Source organism: Procambarus clarkii, chromosome 19, assembly GCF_040958095.1.
Source record: "Procambarus clarkii isolate CNS0578487 chromosome 19, FALCON_Pclarkii_2.0, whole genome shotgun sequence".
Taxonomy (NCBI): domain Eukaryota; kingdom Metazoa; phylum Arthropoda; class Malacostraca; order Decapoda; family Cambaridae; genus Procambarus; species Procambarus clarkii.
In genome coordinates, this window is record NC_091168.1 from 11975435 (window position 1) to 11990870 (window position 15436).

The window sequence follows — 15436 nt, forward strand, 5'->3', positions numbered from 1 at the left end:
GTGGCCCCTCAAACCCACCCTGTGGCCCTCAACCCCGCCCTGTGACTCTCAACCCCGCCCTGTGACTCTCAACCCCGCCCTGTGGCCCTCAACCCGCTCCGTAACCCTCAACCCCGCCCTGTGGCCCTCAACCCCGCCCTGTGACTCTCAACCCCGCCCTGTGGCCCTCAACCCCGCCCTGTGACTCTCAACCCCGCCCTGTGGCCCTCAACCCCGCCCTGTGACTCTCAACCCCGCCCTGTGGCCCTCAACCCGCTCCGTAACCCTCAACCCCGCCCTGTGGCCCTCAACCCCGCCCTGTGACTCTCAACCCCGCCCTGTGGCCCTCAACCCCGCCCTGTGACTCTCAACCCCGCCCTGTGGCCCTCAACCCGCTCCGTAACCCTCAACCCCGCCCTGTGGCCCTCAACCCGCTCTGTAACCCTCAACCCCCCGCCCTATGGCCCTCAACGCCCGCCCTGTGGCCCTCAACCCTTTCTGGTATATGACAGAATTCTTAGTTCTGGAATGATATTTTACATCAATACAGTTATCCTATGTTATTTATAATATTTTTGAACATGTAATACCGCATTAAATGCATTGTTGGTGGTTGAGGCTGTTGACAAGAGCGATATAATAAGTAAATAAATAAATAAATAGAGATTTGTTATATATATATATATATATATATATATATATATATATATATATATATATATATATATATATATATATATATATATATATATATATATATATGTATATATATATATATACATACATACATACATACATACATACATACATACATACATACATACATACATACATACATACATACATACATACATACATACATACATACATACATACATACATACATACATACATACATACATACATACATACATCTGCTTATTGGTGAAGAGAGTATATATAGTAGTGGTGATAACCAGTGTTGTGAGGTTGGTAGAGGCGCGGTGAAGGTGGAGTGTGAGGTGGGTGGTGGTCGGTGGTCGCTGGAGGCAGGTGGCCGCTCTCTCTCACACCTCACGAGTGACCCAACATTATGGGCCACTGAACACCTCAACTCCTCTCTTCCACTCAAACATGTAGACATGACCGTTAAGGACATCTTGATGCTTCTCTATATACTGCCAGGTTTGTGAGAGTGAGACAAGTTAGCAGTGTGTGAGCTACACTCCTCCACTCCTCCATGGCTCCTCCCATTGTCCACTACGCCCACCCCAAACTCCTCTACACTTAAGGAATATATTCAACTGTCGCTCCTCTCAAGTTTAGGAAGTTAAGATTAAGTTTTGTATTGGGATTTTGCCATTAGTTTATTAATATATATTTGGGCGGGTCGGGGAGGGAGCCTGGCCTAGGGTGAGGTGTTCCCTGGTCAGGTCGCACCCGCACAACCCACCACACTTTTACTCAGGCTTTTGTAAACTTTGTGCATGTTATAAATTATCTTGCTAGCAAGGAAATGTTAGAATATACATTGTAAAATATTCAGTCAGACTTCAGACCAGTTAAAATTTACCAATGCATGTCATTCCAATGCAATGCGTAAAATTCGCAAACTAAACCCTAGTCTTATCAAACAGTGCTACACTAAGAATGGAACAATCATTGTAAAGAAGGAAAGTGCAGGAAAAGATAGGAAATAGTGTGACCAACAACTACTGGCCTTCTCTAATGATTGTGGTATATCTCAGAACCTGAACCCGCCCAATGCTAATACTGAAAATAACTCTTGAGTGTTAGAGCCTAACCTAACTTAATCTAACCTGGTCCAAGGCGCTGTCTCTGTCTTACCATTTAACTAATGTTCTCTCATCCATACAAGTTACTAATTAATCTGTCTAGTCTCCATGCACTTATGTAAGCATCTACCTCAGTATCATTGTAAACTTTTACTCTTAAATCTAATCTTACCCTGTTCTTTTTAAATTTAAATTTTAATTAAACTTTCATTTGTCGGTTATTAAAATTAATTATTGAGCTCATTTTGTTGTCTTAAGTTCATACTAATTATAGGTTCAAAACTAAGCTATATAAAATTAATTATCTTTAAGATTATTTTACTTTATGATGATCATTTGTCTCATTATTTTTTGTTATATATTAATCTTCACAGTCTCTACTGATTTGTTGTTTTCTCCACCAAACTTGTGTATCCTTCCTGGGCATCTATGGTCATCTTTATTATACTTCTAATTGTTTCTATTTTTTTGTGTACTTGCATTTATTGTTGTGTTTTGCTATAATTACTTTCTATTAACAGCAGATTTAGTATTTAACTGTTCCTGTAATTGCTTATCTAATTGTATCATGACATTATTGTATCTATATGCTTACTGATATTGATCCTGATCGAAATCTTCTGTCTCATACCCACACAAATCGGCACATTGACCATCATTATTGCAGGTATTACACAGCAAATCTTGCAAAAAAACAAACTCCTAAATAGCACCTGCTTATCAGTTTACAACCAAAATGTTAGATCACTTCGTAAACATTTTGATGATATAAATGTACTACTCACAGCACTAGGTACTAAATTATCATTCATCATTTTAACAGAAACTTGGCTAAGTAAAGACTATACACAACTCTACAAGTTAGCTGGTTATAAAGCCATTCATAACTGCAGGCCTAATAAAAAAGGTGGCGGTACAGCAATATATTACAAAGATACCTTCATCTGCAATAGTGTCATTAGTGATAGAGACGACTATTGTAAATATACCTTAGCCAAGTTCTCCAGTAAATTCCTTAAATCCTCCCTGACCATCGGTGCCATCTATAGATTTCCCAATACCAACATAGCTTTATTCTCAGACAACGTAAGGAATCTTATCATAAATAACAATCTCAACAAAAATCACATCATTCTGGGAGGTGATTTCAATATTGACCTGGGTCTTCAAAACAACCCTCAAGTTGACTATTTCCGTAACAGCATGCACTCCTATATGCTAATCCCCACAATCACCAAGCCCACCCAAGTCACTCAAACATCTGCCACTACCCTGGATCACTTATGAACTAATATAACAGCTCCCCTTACATCTGGGGTAATCTGTGACAGAACAACTGACCACTATCCTACCTTCCTCATAGCAAACATGGACATAACACCACCAGAAAGCAAGAAACTGTCATTCAGGCTGCACAGTGAATCGGCTTTATGTAATCTCTCGAATGCACTTCACAATATTAACTGGGAATCTGAATTCAATAATACACAGGATATAAATTCATCAACTAACCTCTTTCTCTCCAAAACTCTAAGCCTCTACAACACTCAAATCAAATCAAATCAAATCAAATGTTTATTTAGGTAAGGTACATACATACAAGAGATTTTACAAAGAGTGATGGATTTATAGATAGGGCTAGTATATACAATGCCTAAAGCCACTATTACGCAAAGCGTTTCGGGCATGAAAAACTTAAATGACTAAAGCTTTTTGCAGTCTCCGTGGTGTAGTGGTAAGAGCAGTCTCCGTGGTGTAGTGGTAAGACACTCGCCTGGCGTTCCGCGAGCGCTATGTCATGGGTTCGTATCCTGGCCGGGGAGGATTTACTGGGCGCAATTCCTTAACTGTAGCCTCTGTTTAACGCAACAGTAAAATGTGTACTTGGATGAAAAAACGATTCTTCGCGGCAGGGGATCGTATTCCAGGGACCATAGGATTAAGGACTTGCCCGAAACGCTACGCATACTAGTGGCTGTACAAGAATGTAACAACTCTTGTATATATCTAAAAAAAAAATAATACTAATTGAGCATAAAGAGTAAAATGAAAACATGGAATGAAAACATAGCTGAAAAAGCAGCACAAATACAATTCTGTCGACAAACAGCGCTCTTTAAAAAAAACAGACATTGGTTGACAATAGAGGGGTAAGGTAGGTTACAGGGAATTTATTAGGTATAGCTTCGTTTTTATCTTAAACTGGTTGAGAGAGGTACAGTCTTTAACATGGTTGGGAAGGTCATTCCACAATCTGGGTCCCTTGATTTGTAGAGCATTTCTAGTTTGATTAAGTCGTACTCTAGGAATATCAAAACTGTATTTATTTCTGGTGTGGTGCTCATGGGTTCTGTTACAACCTTCTATGAAGCTTTTGAGGTCAGGATTGGCATTACAGTTTAGTGTTTTATATATGTATAATACACATGAGAGAATGTGCAGTGACTTAATGTCTAACATATTCAGAGATTTGAGTAGCGGTACCGAGTGATGTCTGGGGCCAGAGTTGGATATTGTCCTAATAGCAGCTTTGTGTTGAGTAATTAGAGGACGTAAATGATTTTGGGTAGCAGAGCCCCAAGCACAAATACCATAGTTGAGATATGGATAGATAAGGGAGTAATAGAGAGTCACCAGGGCAGGGCAGGGTACATAATATCTGATCTTAGAAAGAATGCCAACAGTTTTTTAAACTTTTTTTGATATATTTAGAATGTGTCCCTGGAAATTCAGCTTGTGGTCAATGAGAATGCCAAGGAATTTGCCATCTAATTTGTTACAAATTTGGGTATTGTTTATTTTGAGATTGATTAGAGGATTTATTGCCAAACAGAATATAGAAAGTTTTGTCAATGTTAAGGGTGAGTTTGTTGGCAGTTAGCCAAAGATTTAGCAGTCTCCGTGGTGTAGTGGTAAGACACTCGCCTGGCGTTCCGCGAGCGCTATGTCATGGGTTCGTATCCTGGCCGGGGAGGATTTACTGGGCGCAATTCCTTAACTGTAGCCTCTGTTTAACGCAACAGTAAAATGTGTACTTGGATGAAAAAACGATTCTTCGCGGCAGGGGATCGTATTCCAGGGACCATAGGATTAAGGACTTGCCCGAAACGCTACGCGTACTAGTGGCTGTACAAGAATGTAACAACTCTTGTATATATCTCAAAAAAAAAAGGAAAAAAAAAAAAAAAAAAAAAAAAAAAAAAAAGATGGACTTTATTTAGCTCAGTATTTACTGTGGCATTTAGAGCAAGGGGGTCAGGACTGGAGTAAATGAAGGTTGTGTCGTCAGCAAATAGAATTGGTTTGAGGTGTTGGGAGGCATTTGGAAGGTCATTAATGTAGATGAGAAAGAGGAGAGGGCCAAGTATGCTGCCCTGAGGAACACCAATGTTGATGGGTACGGTGGGAGAAATTGAATTATTCACAGAAACATACTGGAGCCTGTCAGTAAGGTAGGATTTGAGGTATTGCAGGGAGTGTCCTCTGATTCCATAATGATGTAATTTAAGAAGAAGGTTTTGGTGGTTGACAATGTCAAAAGCCTTACGCAGGTCCACAAATAACCCAACAGGGAACTCATTTTTATCAAGAGCTGTATGAATCGAGTTAAGCATACTAATAAGTGCATCGTTAGTGCTTTTTTTGGGTCAGAAGCCATATTGGCAAGGGCTAAGTATATTGTGTTTGGCTAGATAAGAGTAAAGCTGCTTATAGATTAGTTTTTCAAAAATTTTTGACAAGTTTGGCAGGATTGATATAGGTCTGTAGTTGTTAACATCTGTGAGATCACCACATTTGTGGACAGGCGTTACTCTCACTTTTTTTTTAGAATATCTGGAAAGGTTTGGAGTTCAAGTGACTTGTTGAAGAGCAATGCAATAGCAGGGGCTAAAGATCTGGAGGCTTTTCTGGGGGGAGCCCCGTCGGCTCCCCGGAGCTTTACCGGCTGATATGCTAATGTCAGACTTTGGCATCAGTCATGTGTATGGAGTTCTAGGGCCTACCGGGGACCACGAGCCAGAACCTGGCCCCCTCAGAGAGGCAAGGGGAGCAATGGCCTATAGAAACCCCCGTGTGGTTGGAAGCATTCTATGTCTGCCATCGACCGGGTCAAGCATCCAGAAAGGTAAGCATTCCAAAACAAACCCCTATTCTGGTGAAAATTGCTACCTAAGCCGAACTAGTGAATAGAACTCTTCAACAGAAAACAAGGAAACTAGTGTGACGTCATACGTCACCGCGCCGCTGTCTGCGCAGCTCCCCCCTCCCCGGGAGGGGGAAGGGGGAGCCCCAGACCTCCCACGCCGGCTATCCACCCATCAGTTCTTCGGCTGATGCTATAGGCAATGGTTATGTGCTCCGGCTCCAGTGGTTGTTTCAGCACTGTACCTAGAGTGTGGTGTCTGTTTTCTAGGTGGTGCGTGAGCCGGGTGTGATTCTTCAGTACTCGGGCTGCATGCGCCTAGGGTTCCCTTCCCTAGGTGCCCTGTAAGTACTGCCCTTGGGGCTTGGGGCCACCTTCCACAAGTTCCTTGGGTCCTGCCCCTGCTTGGCCGTTTACTGCTTGGTTTTCGGCCGCTCTTTGTGTGCTCGGGTGTTCTGTCTCCCTTGTTCGCCTTCGAGTAAGGGGCAGTGTTTGCACTGGTGGGGCGCGGGGTACTGTGCAGCTTGTCTTTACCAATCATAGCGGCCGGCTCTGTTCCGCTTGGGTACGCTGTCCTCTTGCGGGGTTTTCTTTTTCTTTTGTTTATATACCTGGTGGGGGGGTCTGCCTTCGTTCTTGCCCCTTGTGTCCCTTGTGTTCTGAGTATTTCTGGTGGTACCCCCTGCTAGGTCCCCGTGAGTGTACACGTCCCGGGGGTTCAGCTCTTAGAAAGTTGTTTGGTAGCTTGGGTGCCGGTTAGCAGTACCCTGCCTGGGATTACCTGAGCGCGAGTCCTCTTAAAGTAAACGCTCGGGACCCTGGGAAACCCCTGGGGGCGCTCGGGTCCGATGGATGTGACCCCAGAGCCCCCCCCTCGCTTCCAGCGAGTTTGAGGGTTGCTCTCACCTTTTGTCTCTGGGTGACTCTGTTTTGCCTCCGTCTGCTGCCTGTGGGGTCGGTGACACCTTCGACCCGGTGTCCTGCGAGTTTGGTTGCTCGTTGTGGCTCGGTTACCCGGTTGTGCTAACAAAGCGGGTGCGGGCAGCAGGGGCGTTGCACTTGAGCCTTGGTGGTGGCAACGTTCTCGTGGTTTCCTCCCCGGGAGCCCCGGGGCTGCCCCGTTGTATTTCGTTTTGGGACTTGGGGGTGTTGGTTGCTTCGGTTCCATCCACGCCCCCTTGTCTTTCCCCTGGTTCACCCTTCCTGCCTGCATCCGGTTCCTTACCGTCTGTAGGTTCAGGGCGGGGTGTTTGGTGGTGTTAGAGACTCGGGCGGTCTCGGGGAATTCCCCTTCCGGGGTAGTGACGGGGGCATTTGGGCCTGTTCCTCCAGCCGTGTTGTATGAGTCTGCCAGTGGGCTCCCTTCCTTAGTGTTTTCACGGCTGCCCTGGTTTTCTGGTACGGCCGGGGCTTTGGGGGAACGGCTCGGCCCCGGGGCCTGTCGTGTAGGTTCCCGGGGCTGGGGAGGGGCTGACTTGGGGGGGCCTTGGCCCCGTTAGACCCCGTGGGGGGTTTTATCCCCCTCTAGGCGGGGCTTGTGGTTACGCGGAGTGGGGTCTTTCCTCCCCATTCGCCGTACGTGCTGTTGGACGTCGGCCCCTCCCCGGGCTCGGTTCCTTGGCCTTTGAGTCGGTTGGTTCCGTCCTGTGGGTGGATGTTTCCTTCCCCGCTTTTTGGGACGGTGTTTTTGTCATTTTCCCCGTTCGATGGGGTTCTACGTGACTTCTGATCTCGGGTGCGCCTGCGCCTTCGTGTGCCTTCGGGACTAGTGTTGGCTTCTGTGTTCTCGAGGGTACGGGAAGGTTTTTCGCTACTTCCCGCATTATTGGAACGTCTGTCGGCTCCTAGTACTTGTCGCCCTGTTGGGCTACTTGTCGCCCTGTTGGGCTACTTGTCGCCCTGTTGGGCTACTTGTCGCCCGGTTGGGCTACTTGTCGCCCGGTTGGGCTACTTGTCGCCCGTTTGGGTTCCCTTTTTTTGGGCTCTTGGCTTCTTTGGCCGGTTTTATTGTTCCTGCTTCCTCTTTTGGCTCCTTTTCTCGTGCAATAGTCCTGGCTGGCGCCTTCCCGCAGGGAGGGTGTGCGGTTCGGCCAGCGTGTTATGCGCATGCGCCGTGGAGTTTGTTTTGGTCTGGGCGGTGGTTCAGTGCTGGGGTTTTGCGCCCTTTTTTGCTACAGTGCTTCGCCTCTCGTTCTTCTCCCTGGCTGCGGTATGTGCCCCTTTGCGCCGGGGGTGTCCTGGTTCCCAGTTGTGGGGAGGACACCGCGGTTTTCCCTGTGTCATGGGTGTGGACCGCCTCCTTCGCCTCTCCCTGTTCTCCTGCGGGTCCGGCAGGGTCCGGCTCTGGCGTCTTCACCTGGCGGTGCTCCCAAGTTCTTCTGGGCACGGTTGAGTCGTGTCAAGTTCGAGCCACCATTCGCCAGGTGAGTTTCTGCGGTCTGGCGTCTTTTGGCCGGGCGCTGGATGCAGCGGTGTTTCTATACCTGTCATTAGGTATAATTTTGTACGACTGAGACCGTTCGCACACCAGTGACTGTCCCTTTATCACCCCTTCCTGTCCCCCTCATGTGCATGTCCAACCTATGCTGGAGTCATTCAGGGGACCCTCCTTTTTTAATGTTGGGAGGTGTGGGGGTTGTAGGGTTGGTTCTGTACTCACCTGGTGAGGCTCCTGGCTGTGCTTGCAGGATTTGAGCTCTGGCTCTTGGGTCCCGCCTATCTGGTAGAACTTGCGGGATAGTACCAGTGGAGTGCAGTTGTGCTATTGGCACTTTTGGGGAACACTGTATTACCATCAGTGGTCTGTGCTTGTTACACGACCTACTTGCGAGCATAAGCCTTCTTGCTGGTTCGTCCGTGGACTTCCAGGGCGCACTGGCCTGTTTTCGTATGGCAGTTCCGGCCCGTCCTGGTTGTGGGGGTATGTGGGCCGGTGGACTGCTCCTAGCAGCTGCCTGGTGGGCCATCCTCTGGCCGGTCTGGCCTGACCTTGGGCCGGGCTTGAGGTGTAAAAGAGCTCCCAGTACCTCATCCAGCAGGTATCGAGCGGGGTTTCTCCGCCGTCGGTCACCTGGTGCAGGTTTCTGGGCCTGCAGGGTTTTGTCGTGTCTCCGTTGGCCCTGTCTGGGGTCTGCCTGCTCCGTTCTCTGCCTTTGCAGAGGGGAGTTGCTATTTACATGTTGCATGTTGCAGTGGTGCCTGTTGCTGCTGCTGCTGCACGTGTGCATTGGTACCGTGTTTCACAGTGGCGTGTCCTTGTTCCTGTGTCCGGTTGTGGAGTGGCACTTTGCTGCCGTTTTGTGCCTGGGGATTGCGTGGGGTTTTTGTCCCTGCCTGATTGTCCACCCCTGGTTGTTCTCCTGTTTTTTATTTTTTTTGTGCTTCTGCTCTTTCCTCCTGCCTCTTCTGCAGCAGGGATGTTCTGCGTGTGTTCTTAGGCGTTGGTCAGCCTGTGTCCTGTGATGTGCTTCTTTGTCTCGGTCTGTTGCAGTTGTTCGTGCCCCTTGGTTCGGGTCCTGTTCTGGCGGCGACCCTTCCGCCTTCTTTGGTTTTTCTATCTTGCCCTGCCGGTTGTTGTTGTTTTATTTTTTTTTTTTGGGGGGTTCTTGCGATGTCTCGCGTCGGACCCGTCGTTTCTGAACTCCTGGCGGGCTTGCATGCTTCGGGGAGTTTTTTCTGTTCGGCAGACGTTCCACCTCCTTGTGCTGCCTGGGTTTCGGTGGTCGCGCCCGAGATCTTCTCGCGGCTCCGCCTTTTTCCTGGGCTCGGGGGGGCCTTGTCGGGGCTGCTTATGTTCTGCCTCGTGGTCTCGCCTCCGGTTGGTGGTCGGGTGGCTTCGTGGTTGGTGTCCCACCTGCGTGCTTCTCTTGGCGGCAGTATGGGGTATTTTGGCGGTCCTTCCTTTTCCTGTCCCTTCTTAGGTGGTTCCTCTTGTTAGCTTGGTTTACTCTCGGCTTGGTTTTCTAGTGGGGGTTGGGGGCCGTCGTCTTGCCACATACTGTCGCCTCTTTTCGTGCGGCGCAGGCGGAGCCGCTTCAGCTTGCTTTCGGTCTTGGTGTTGCTTCTGCACCGTTAGTCAGCTGTCTTGTGCGTCATTTCACCTCCGGCCTGTTCGTGCGCCGCTTGCACCATCCTGGTCTCTGGTCAGCGTGCTCTGTCTTCTACTCGGTTGGTAGTGCCCCTTCGGTTCCGGTGTGTTTTTTCGTCGGCTCTTTCCTTTGGGCCTTTGCCTCTGGGGGTCGGTTTGCTGTGTTTTCTTGCTCCTTCGGTTTTAACGTTTTGGTTGTTTGATGGCAGCAGTCTCCATCTTTTCTGGCGCGGGGTGGGGCTGCTGCATTCTGGAGGGGTCCAGGGTTTGTTGGTGCTTCGTTGGTCGGGCCGGGGGTGTGTCGTTTTTGTGTTCAGTGGCGGCCCTCTGCTGTTGTTTGCGTGCCACGGCGTTTGGGTCCGGAGCGCGTTTTGCGTTGATCCGGTTCTGTTCTTCCCGGTTCGCGGGTGATGGTGTCCCGGGTGGTCAGCCGTGTTCTTGCGGCTAAGCTGCCTGTGTTCTTCCCTCATGCCTGTGGCGTTCGTGGCTTCGCTGCTCTCGCTGCCGTCTGGGCGACGTGGCCTTGCAGTCTTTCGGGCATGGATTTTTGGTGTTCGTGCAGGGGCCTTGCTGCTCGTGGTTCTCGTGTTGTTCCCGGGTTTTTCGGGGCTGTGGCGCCTTGGGTTGGCGTTTGCTGCCGGTTGTCTCGCCTCCTTGAGGGGTGCGTGGTGTCCGCCTCCCGATTTTGTCCCTTTGACCTTCCTCTGTGGGTAGTTAGCTCCGGGGAGCCGACGGGGCTCAACCCAAAAAACCAGCGTTGAATGTAATGAAACGCCATTTTCTGGGTGAGACCCGGAGGCTCCCCGGCAACCCTCCCTCCCTCCGGTCGGCGTGTTTTGACATCCAGCCTCAGAACTGATGGGTGGATAGCCGGCGTGGGAGGTCTGGGGCTCCCCCTTCCCCCTCCCGGGGAGGGGGGAGCTGCGCAGACAGCGGCGCGGTGACGTATGACGTCACACTAGTTTCCTTGTTTTCTGTTGAAGAGTTCTATTCACTAGTTCGGCTTAGGTAGCAATTTTCACCAGAATAGGGTTTTTTTTGGAATGCTTACCTTTCTGGATGCTTGACCCGGTCGATGGCAGACATAGAATGCTTCCAACCACACGGGGGTTTCTATAGGCCATTGCTCCCCTTGCCTCTCTGAGGGGGCCAGGTTCTGGCTCGTGGTCCCCGGTAGGCCCTAGAACTCCATACACATGACTGATGCCAAAGTCTGACATTAGCATATCAGCCGGTAAAGCTCCGGGGAGCCTCCGGGTCTCACCCAGAAAATGGCGTTTCATTACATTCAACGCTGGTTTTTTGTAAATTAAAGTTGGTATCTCCTCAAGGGCACTAGACTTGGTTTTAAGGGAAAGGATTATGTCATTGACGTCAGTGGAATTAATAGGCTTTAGGTACAGAGACTGTGGATAGTTACCTGTAAGATAGTCCTTAACGTCAGTACTGGAAGATGGAATATCATTTGCAAGGGATGACCCAATGGAAGAGAAGAACCTATTGAACTCAATAGCAGAATCAGAGGCTGAAAGCTGACCATCATAATTGGACAGGAGTGTTGGTTTGTTATTTAAAGTATTCTTTGATCCCAATATTTGTGAAATTGTGCTCCAAGTTTTTTTAATGTTGCTCTTTATTTGGGTAAAATGATCTTCGTAGTATTTAGTTTTGGCTCGTCTAATTATTTTAGATAGCAATAATGAGTAATTCTTTGAGAATTCTTTGGAGACAATTCCTAACCTATACTTCTTCTCAAGGTCATGTTTTTTATTAATGGATTTAAGTATTCCCTTTGTAAGCCAGGGATTGTTAAGCCTTTTGGTTGTGACTTGTTTTGTAAGCATAGGACAGTGGGTGTTATAAAGACTAAGAGTTTTTTGAAGAAAAGATTGCACTGCTAGGTTGATGTCCCTTATGTTACCTAACTCGGACTCCCAGTTGACATTATCAGCAGCAGTTATAAAATTGTCTATAGCAGTTTCATTGTGCAGTCTAAAACTTAACTCTCTTGACTCTAGAGGTGGTTTGCTAATGTTAGTTAAGAGAAATGTGGGGTAATGGTCTGTAGTGCTATCGGTGATTATACCTGAAGTAAGGGGAGAGGTTATGTTTGTCCAGATGTGATCTAGAGTCGTGGCAGTGCTATCAGTGATTCTAGTAGGTCTAGTGATTAAGGGTATGAGGAAGCAGGAATTCATACAGTTGAGGAAGCTAACAGCAGTAGGGTGTTCAGGCTCGCAGAGGTCAATATTAAAGTCCCCTGCGATAATTAGATGGTTTTTGTTCAGTCTGTTATTGAGTATTAGATTTCTAAGGTTTGAGTTGAATTCGGACACATCAGTGTTAGGAATTCTATAGACTGCACCCACAGACAGGACAGACTCGGCACCCTTGACTCTGAAGCTGGCGAAGATATACTCCCCATAGCAGTCTCTAGTTCTAATTTCTTTTAAGCATGTTAGTTCTTGGTGGTAGTAAAGAGCAGTGCCACCACCTCTCTGAAGTTGACGACAGTTGTGAATTGCCGAGTAGTTAGGCATGTTAAAGAGTTGAGTAGTATCCTCTTTCAACCATGTTTCAGTAAGTATAATAAAAGAGAATGTGTTGTCAATAGTTTCAATCAAGGCACTAACATCATCGAAGTGTTTACCTAGGGATCTAACGTTCAAGTTGATTACAGAGATATTGTGATTATGAGTTAATACATTGTTTACATCATGTGCTGCAAAATATTTGCAATTTAGATCATTAAAGTGATGATTGTCATAGATAGTGGATAAGAGGTTTAGTTCTGGGTCTATACTTGTCTGCATAAAAAAGCTGGTTGCCGGAAAACAAGGCAAGAAAGGAAAATTACAAAGTAGAATTAAGCTATAAAAGTGGGAAAAATTTATAAACAATACTATACAAAACAAACACAATATGAACAACAAAAGAAAAAAATGAGGTAGCTTACAAGGGGCTTACAGGGGTACAATGGAGTAAGGGAGTATGGCGAGGCTAGGCAACCTAGGTAATAAATGAAATGAAAGAAAAAACATAAACATGGACTATACAAAACAAAAGGTATAGAAATACAAAACAAAGATATAAACAAGACTATACAATACAAAAACAAATTGAGCAAAAAAAAAGAAAAAATGAGGTAGATTGCTTACAAGTACTCTCAGGTACACTGTAAGTAACAATTTGCAATTTGAGACACAGGCAAAGCCAGGGGTACAATGGAGCAAGGGAGTATGGCGAGGCTAGGCAACCTAGGTAATAAATGAAATGAAAGAAAAAGTTGAATAATAAACATAGGCAAATTTAAGCTAATGATTATTAACTATAAATAGTTCAGTTATGACTGTGTAATTAATAAGACCTGAAGAAATATTAATGCACTCAATTAAGTTCAGTAAATGACTAGTGAAGAGTAAGTTAAAAATTAAGTAAAAAAAAATGAAACAAGGAGACTTAGGATACCTAGCCCCACTAGTTGACAAGGGGATTAATTAAGTTAATTCATTGAGAGTGATAATATGGTGAGGCAAACCACATTGGGAGAGGAAGGTGTTGAGGTTCTCTTCATTAGCAATTGTAAACATTTTGCCCTCTGCGGTTTTTCTCACCTTTATCAATCCATCTCTAACGAAGCACTGATGAATCGCATCTGGGTTTTGTTGACGGATTTGACGCAGGCGGTAGAGGAGTTGCTGTCTGTTCCTAGTCAAGCACTCGTTGATGTATAATCCCTTCCGTTGGGGAAGGGATTATGTCCCCTCCTTACCAAACTCCTTACCACTCACTGTCCCCTCCTTACCAAACAAGTAACTGACAAAAGAATAACCAATCCGTGGCTCACAAGTGGCATATTCAAATCAATCGACAAAAAACATGAATATGAAAAGACATTTAGGATTGGCCTAGTTACAAAGGAAGTAGTTAAAAGGTACTCATCAGTGCTTACCAGTATCATAAGAAAAGTTAAACTTTCATATTATGAGACTAGATTCAAGGAAGCAAAAGGCAACATGAAAACCACATGGAATACCATCTCTACTATCCTAGGAACTAAACAACACTCCCACTACCAGATAACACACTCTAAGGAAGGCTATACACCGTCAACTGATTTAGAAATGGCAAATGAATTTAATACCTTCTTTTCATCAGTTGGTGCTAATCTCGCCAGTAAAATCCCACAGACCCAGACACATATCAACACATATCTCTCAGGCAGCTATCCAAACTATCTTCTCCTTTCACCAGTCAGCCCGACAGATGTTGTGTCCATCATACACTCACTAAAAACCAAGGCTGGGAACTTCAGTGAAATCCCATCCATTGTATACATGAGTGCCTCCCAAGCCCTTGCGCCACCTATAGCTCTGCTGTTCAACAAATCCCTAGTGTCATACCTTCCCTGATATCCTTAAAAAAGCAAGAGTAATGCCAGTTCATAAAGGAGGCAATCCGGCAGACATAAACAATTATAGACCAATATCAAACCTACCCATACCATCAAAAATATTTGAAAAAATTATCTACAAACAGCTCTACTCCTACCTCGTAAAATTCGACATACTCTTCCCCTGTCAGTTTGGCTTCCGGTCCCAAAAGAGTACCAACGATGCAATTATTAGTCTCCTTGATATAATTTACTCAGCCCTTGACAAAAATGAGTTTCCGGTAGGACTCTTCATTGACCTGAGAAAGGCCTTTGATACTGTTAATCACAAATACCTTTTACGTAAACTCCATCATTATGGAATCTGAGGCCATGCTCTGGACTATATCCAATCCTATCTTTGTGATAGACACCAATGTGTAGCCATCAATGATATAACCTCTCCCATTCTACCAATAACTGTTGGAGTGCCACAGGGCAGCATCTTGGGACCTCTCCTATTTCTTATATACATCAATGATCTGCATTATGTCACCAACATTCTGAAACCTATATTGTTTGCTGATGATACTACCCTCATCTACTCTAACCCTAACCCACATACACTAAATAATGTTGTTAATAATGAACTAAAAAAAGTTCACTTATGGATGTCAATTAACAAACTAACACTTAACATAGAAAAGACCTACTACATCTTATTTGGAAGCAAATCAACAAATGCAATTCAGCTTCAGATAGACAATGTTAACATTAGTAGTAAAAATGATGGAAAGTTTCTTGGCCTATTCCTAGACAAGAGACTCAACTTCAGCACCCACATACAACTTATAACTAAGAAAGTCTCTAAAACAGTTGGTATACTCTCCAAAATCAGATATTATGTACCTAACTCTGCTCTCATCTCACTATATTATGCACTAATCTATCCCTATCTTAATTATGGTATCTGTGCATGGGGTTCAACCACTGCAAACCACCTCAGGTCCATCATCACCCAGCAAAAATCTGCTGTCAGAATAATAACAAATTCTGCTTTCAGACAGCACTCGGCCCCC

General features: G+C 45.8%; 1 protein-coding gene across 3 annotated transcripts in view; it reads left to right on the forward strand.

Annotated features, from left to right (window-relative positions):
• Positions 1-954: 954 nt before the first annotated feature.
• Positions 955-15436, forward strand: part of LOC123757634 (contactin-2) — a 184295-nt gene continuing 169813 nt past the window's right edge. For 2 of the 3 annotated variants that reach the window (XM_045741476.2, XM_069326939.1), the window contains exon 1: positions 955-1143. In XM_045741476.2, the coding sequence (XP_045597432.1) occupies positions 1101-1143 (43 nt within the window). In that variant the 5' untranslated portion in view covers positions 955-1100. The remainder of the gene's footprint in view (positions 1144-15436) is intronic. The other variant, XM_045741475.2, reaches the window with a different exon arrangement.